The sequence below is a fragment of the Nicotiana tabacum genome, chromosome 7 (genome assembly GCF_000715075.1).
Source record: "Nicotiana tabacum cultivar K326 chromosome 7, ASM71507v2, whole genome shotgun sequence".
Taxonomy (NCBI): Eukaryota; Viridiplantae; Streptophyta; class Magnoliopsida; order Solanales; family Solanaceae; genus Nicotiana; species Nicotiana tabacum.
In genome coordinates, this window is record NC_134086.1 from 138,823,380 (window position 1) to 138,829,776 (window position 6,397).

General features: G+C 38.8%; 1 protein-coding gene across 1 annotated transcript; it reads left to right on the top strand.

Annotated features, from left to right (window-relative positions):
- The first annotated feature begins 460 nt into the window (after positions 1 to 460).
- On the top strand, positions 461 to 5,044 carry LOC142162321 (uncharacterized). The gene is made up of 6 exons (XM_075218663.1): positions 461 to 1,253; positions 1,487 to 2,071; positions 2,146 to 2,813; positions 2,975 to 3,765; positions 3,885 to 4,500; positions 4,589 to 5,044. Exons 1-6 carry the CDS (start codon positions 461 to 463, stop codon positions 5,042 to 5,044), a joined length of 3,909 nt encoding a protein of 1,302 aa, XP_075074764.1.
- Positions 5,045 to 6,397: the final 1,353 nt, after the last annotated feature.

The following is a 6,397-nucleotide window of genomic DNA, read 5'->3' on the forward strand; positions in this document are numbered from 1 at the left end:
AATGTTACAGCAAAAGAGCAATGGAAGGAAGTGAAGGACAACAGAGTTAGAAATGTAGTAAATCAAAATACTAGTATCACTAATAATGGAATGGAGATGGCACCAGCTAAGCAGTTTGAAAACAATAAGAACAAGAAGAGTACAAGCACTGTAGGGAGACAAGTAGAAGCACATAGCAACAGTGGTAAGGATTTGGTGGCAGCAGACAATGAAGATAATGATCATGTTCAAGTAGCTAACAAGTTTGCAATATTACAAGGGATGGATGAAGAGGAAGAACCTATTAATCAATTGGCACTGGTGGCAACTAATGTAGCAACAAACAGTTCAGCACTTCATAACCAAACATCTACAAAGCAAAAAACAAAAAATATGGTCAATAATGAGGGAAAGTTAAATCCAGCAGCATAAGCTTTTTATCTTAACTCATCGGGGATTAGTTCGACTAATGGTCTAGTCAATGGAAAAGAGGCATCAAAAGCAAAAAAACAATACCGCACAATGGGTAGAAAGAAGCTTCAAGGATAAAACAGGAGAAGGAATAGTGAAGATCAATAAACCATGCAAGAAAATCCCATCACAAGATACATTAGTGAACAAGGTACTTAATAAAAAGCCAAATTCTAAAGCAGAAGGGTCAAAATCGTCTACATTTAAAGAAAGAGTGCAAGAATATGGAGGCAGGCTATGGGAGGCACAAATGGAATACGATTCAGAGGAGAACGAAGTACCACTAGGAGCACAAGATGATGAGGAACCAAATGAGAATGACAAAGAAGAAGATGAGCAAAGTGTAAATGGAGAGATCCATGCCAATGACAACAATACAACTGGTAATTATTTAATAAAGGAAGGATCAGAAAATGTTGAGCACATCAATAATTTTCAGACGGCAGAAGTCACAGAAATTAGTAATTATGAAGGAAGATGCCCAGAGGTAAATGATCCTGGAGGAACAGAAGATGATCAACTTCAGAAATCACAAGAAAACCCACAAGGACACAACATAACAGAGAAGTTGAAACAACCAAAACAAAAAACAGAAATAGTAAATATTACTGTTACATTAGAGAAAAACCAGTTGCAGCTGTTAAAAAGAGGAGAAGAGAAAGCCTTGGTCCCTAAAAAGAATGTATTTGGAGCTACATCAGGTTGGAAGGAAGACAATGAAGAAGGAGAAGAACCTGGTAAATCAGGATACGACATGGATCAAGAATCAACTACCCAACACCTTATGATTGCTGCAAGGAAAGGTGACTTATCACCTACGCAAGTGGAAAAGGCAAAATCAGCAGCAAAAAGTAAGAAGAAGCAACAAAAAGATAATTTTGCAGCACCAAAAGCTGGGGTGCACACAAGGAGAACGCTGACTAAATCCAGCAATCAGTGATAAATGCTCTCATTTGGAATATAAGGTCAGTCAACACACAGCAGACCTTTGAAAGGTTGACAAAAATGCATAGGCAAAATCACTATGATTTTGTAGGATTAATGGAGCCAAAGCAACAAGCAAAAAAACTGGAAAGGTACAGAAACAAGATAGGACTTGCACAGGCAATTTCAAATGTTTCCAACAAGATCTGGGCTTTTATAGATGAGGTATTTGAGGTAACTGTTATGTACAATATGGTGCAACAATTAACACTAAGATTGTTTCATACTGAATCGCATGTGGAGTTTGTCCTAACATTGATATACGCAAAATGTGATGCAATTGAGAGGATAGAATTATGGGATTCATTATATGAAATGGCAAGGGATATGGAAGCACCATGGCTTGTAGGAGGTGATTTCAATGTAATATGGGACGAAGAAGAAAAATTTGGTGGGTTACCTGTGTCATTGAATGAAATTGATGATTTTCGACACTGCATCAACACTTGCAATCTATTCGACCTTGGATTTAAAGGCAACATATTCACATGGTGGAATGGGAGAGCAGAGGAAGACTGTATATTCAAAAGACTAGACAGATGTTTGGCCAATGTTGAGTTCCAACAAAAATTTCCAAGAATAGAGGTGCAACATTTGTCAAAGACTGGATCTGATCATAGTCCAATGTTTTTGAAGTGTAATATTGAGACTCCACCTATAAAAAACATTTTAAGTTCTTGAATTTTTGGGTGGAACATGCAACTTTTAAAGATGTGGTGAAAGAGAATTGGTCTGCTGATTTCAGTGCAAATCCTTTTATTCCTTTTAATCACAAGTTAAAAAAATTAAAGAAGGCCCTTTCATTGTGGAGTAAGGCTACATTTGGAGATATTTTCCAAAAGATAGCAAGTATGGAAGAGGTAGTGATGGTTCATGAAGTAGAATTTGAAGCAAATCCTACAGGAATGAACAGGGAAAGACTACAAAAGGTTCAGGCAGAATTGATCAAATGTCTTGCACTAGAGGAGAAATATTGGCAACAAAAGGCAGGCATGACTTGGTTCAAGGAAGGGGATAGGAACACTAAGTTCTTCCATGCACAAGTGAGAGGTAGAAGGAAGAGACTTCAGCTTGACAGAATTCAAAACAGTGGAGGAACCTGGATTGAAGAAGAACAACAAATTGCAGAAGAGGCTATCAAATTCTACGAGGAACAGTTCACAGAAGAAGCTACTCCTTCATCATTTGATATCGTAGAGCATGTTCCTAATCTGATTAACACTGAGCAGAATGCAGAATTGATTAAGCAACCAACAAAAGAGGAGGTTAAAGTGGCAGTACTTGGACTTAATGGTGATAGTGCTGGGGGGCCAGATGGTATGTCAGGAAAATTTTATCATTCTTGTTGGGACTTAATAGGGGATGACCTGTACGACATGGTGAGGGATTTTTTCAATGTCCATGAGCTACCCAAGTGTGTAACACACACAAACCTAGTTCTGCTACCAAAGAAAAAAGAAGTTATCACCTTTTCTGATTTAAGACCAATAAGCCTCAGTAATTTTTCTAATAAGGTTATATCAAGGGTGGTTCATGAAAGGCTAGTGAAATTTCTCCCAAGTCTGATATCGGAGGAACAAGCAGGTTTGTTAAGGGAAAGAATATAGTAGAAAACATCCTTTTAACTCAGGAGATAGTGACTGACATTAGGCTTAGAACTAAGGCTGGACCTAATGTCATCCTGAAGCTAGATATGACCAAAGCTTATGATAGAATATCTTGGCTATTCCTAACCAAGGTACTGAGAAAGATGGGATTCACAGAAAGGTTGATAGGGGTTGTCTTTGGATTAGTTTCAAACAATTGGTATTCTATTCTAATAAATGGTCAAGCTCATGGGTTCTTTAAGTCCTCAAGGGGAATAAAACAAGGTGATCCTGTATCTCCAACTTTGTTTATATTGGCAGCAGAAGCATTATCTAGGGGTCTCAATGCACTACACACTAACCTATATTTTTGTGGATTTGGGATGCCAAAGTGGAGTCCAAAGATCAATCATTTGGCGTATGCAGATGACATGATTATTTTCTCATCCTCAGATGAAACATCTCTGATGCTGATTATGCAAGTGCTGAAGGCATATGAAAATGCATCTGGGCAGCTTGTTAACAAGACCAAATCAGCTGTGTACCTGCATCATTTAACAGACATGGAAGTGGTCAGCAAGGTAGAAAGGATCACAGGCATTCATAGGAATGATTTCCCTATCATATATCTAGGTTGTCCGATATTTTATGCAAGGAGAAAGCTGGAATTCTATCAGCCCCTAATTACTAAGGTAATGGACAAACTGCAATCATGGAAGGACAAGTTATTATCAGTAGGGGCAGGGCAATTCTCATATCCCATGTGTTGCAAAGCATGCCTATGCATCTACTATTAGCTGTAAACCCTCAAAAGTATGTGATAAATAGGTTGCACAAATTGTTTGCTCAATTTTTTTGGAGCAGCACTGTAGGAGGAACTAGTATGCATTGGGCTTCATGGAATACCTTATGCATGCCAATTGAGGAAGGAGGAATATGTTTCAGGTCACTGCATGATGTAGCAAAGGCATTATTCAGCAAGTTGTGGTGGAATTTCAGAACAAAACCGAGCCTATGGAGCTCTTTCGTATGTCAGAAATACTGTAAAAAATTAAATCCTGTAATTGTTCCATGGAAAAGGGGGTCCCACATCTGGAGAAAAATGTTGGAATGCAGAGATCTGATTGAACATCAAATCCTTTGGCAAACAAAAATGGGATCCTCACTATTTTGGTATGAAAACTGGACAGGTCTTGAGGCACTATATTTTTTAGTTCCTCAGGACTTTGGCATTGATAAAAATGTACATAATGTAAATGATGTTACCTTATATGGTGAGTGGGATGTGGACAGGCTATATGAAATACTTCCTGAAGACTTAGCAGTACACATTATGGAGAAAATCAAACCACCTTCACCGACGCAGGTTCTTGACAGGCCTTGTTGGATGCTGGAAACAAGAGGATATTTCAGTGTTAAGTCAACATGGGAGTATACGAGAAGAAGAGACGAACCAAGAACAGCTTATAGAATGATTTGGGTAAAGGGACTGCCTTTTAAAATATCATTTTTCATGTGGAAAGTGTGGAAAGCAAAGCTACCTTTAGATGATTTCTTGAAAAGGATAGGCTACTGCATGCCATCAAAATGTTGGTGTTGTGTACAGCCTGATGAGGAATCTCTTCAGCACTTTTTTTTTTAGATCAGAAACGGCAAAGACAACTTGGAAGTATTTTCTATCGAGGGCAGGAATAGATGTGGAGGGACTTACAATGCACCAAGCAATCACAAAATGTTGGACTGCAAATGTGTGCTTAAGGCTAAAACCAATAATGCAAGCACTCCCCTCATGCATAGTCTGGGAACTTTGGAAAAGAAGAAATAGTATGAAGTATGGTGATGGAGTGACAACAAGCAGAGTGATTTATCAAGTTTCATCAAATCTTCAGGCTTTGGTGAAAGTGAGAAAGCCTGGGATGATTATGGTACCTCACAAATGGCAAGATCTATTAGCTGTGATGGAAAATTTCACTCCTAAATTTAAGGTTACAAAAGTCATGTGGGAATTTCCAAGTGCAAGATGACTAAAAGTTAATACGGATGGTGCATCGAGGTGAAATCCAGGCAGGAGCTCAATAGGTTTTTGTATAAGAAATGAAAATGGTGACATAGTCAAGTCAGTAGGGAAAGAGATTGAGGAGACAACAAACACAGTAGCTGAAGCGAAGGCCATGGTAGAAGCACTAAGGTTCTGCAGATTTAAACAATACTCTCATGTATGGCTTCAAACTGACTCAATGTTATTAAAAAAGATAATGGATGGGATCTGGAAACCACCATGGATCATATATGAGCAAGTAGAGGAAATGATGTAACTAATGAATGGGGACAATTACACAGTTACTCATATTCATATGGAGGGCAACAAGCTGGCAGATCACTTGGCTAATTATGCTTTAGATCATGGAGAAATAGAATGCCAACAATTCTGGCATCTAGATGCACAGGGAAGGAGGTTGGTTAATGAAGATAAGCTGCAATGTCCAAATCTAAGGGTGAAGGCGAACAGGAGGTAGGAAGCAAAGAGAAAAGGAAGAGCAGGAGGCATGTCAACTTAACCGACCAATATATTCAAATCCTAAGGGAGGAGGATATAATGGTTGGTATTTCTAACTATCTTTTCTCTACTGCAGGTGACACTAAGATGCTTAAGGCACTCCATGAGGCAACTTTTGAGATAATTGATGCTAAGGAACAAAAACAGATAAATAAGCGAGCACAACAACAGAGACAAATGACATTGGCAACCCAACCAGCATGGGGTGAAAGCGTGCTTTCAGTTCATTGGATATACAACCAGCATGGGGCAGAAGTGTTTAATATCACACGCATGGTTCGGTTACAAGCAGGATATTGGAATATAAAAATGATTCCTACTCATTTCGAGCACAACATGAAGCAAATGGCATTGGAAACACAACTAGCATGTGCAACAAATATTTTTTCGAGTAAAGCAGGCAACAAAGGCCAATGTGTTTTATTTAGCATGCTTCAATCCACTTTCGGATTAAATAATCTTTTAATATGCACACAAGGTTTAATGGGGAAGGCCTGGCAGACAACACATGCTGCTGTAGGTGGAGCTCACGTGCTTTCCAACACAAAGCTGTCTCCTTTAAGACGAAGAAATAGGAACGCAGCAAGGGGAAAGAAGGTGCAACTGCCATGCACGATAACGTTTGTCAAACTTTATATGGGAGAGATTCAAATATTATGCTGAATTTGTGTGAGAGACGTACACTTTTTGGAGTGGAATTTACAGCAAGAACAACAAGCATATGGCGACAGAAGATCGACATTAACAACATTAATGCACGCGCGAAGGTAATTAAACACAGCAACTGAAAATGCCAAGGGACAAAGAGCACACAATTCTG

Excerpts from the sequence above, each read along its gene's own strand:
- LOC142162321 (XM_075218663.1), top strand. The coding sequence starts at position 461 with ATGGAAAAGAGGCATCAAAAGCAAAAAAACAATACCGCACAATGGGTA. Across the intron at positions 1,254-1,486 it reads TATGATTGCTGCAAGGAAAG|GATTAATGGAGCCAAAGCAA; the intron begins GTGACTTATCAC and ends ATGATTTTGTAG. Across the intron at positions 2,814-2,974 it reads GGGATGACCTGTACGACATG|GCTAGTGAAATTTCTCCCAA; the intron begins GTGAGGGATTTT and ends GGTTCATGAAAG.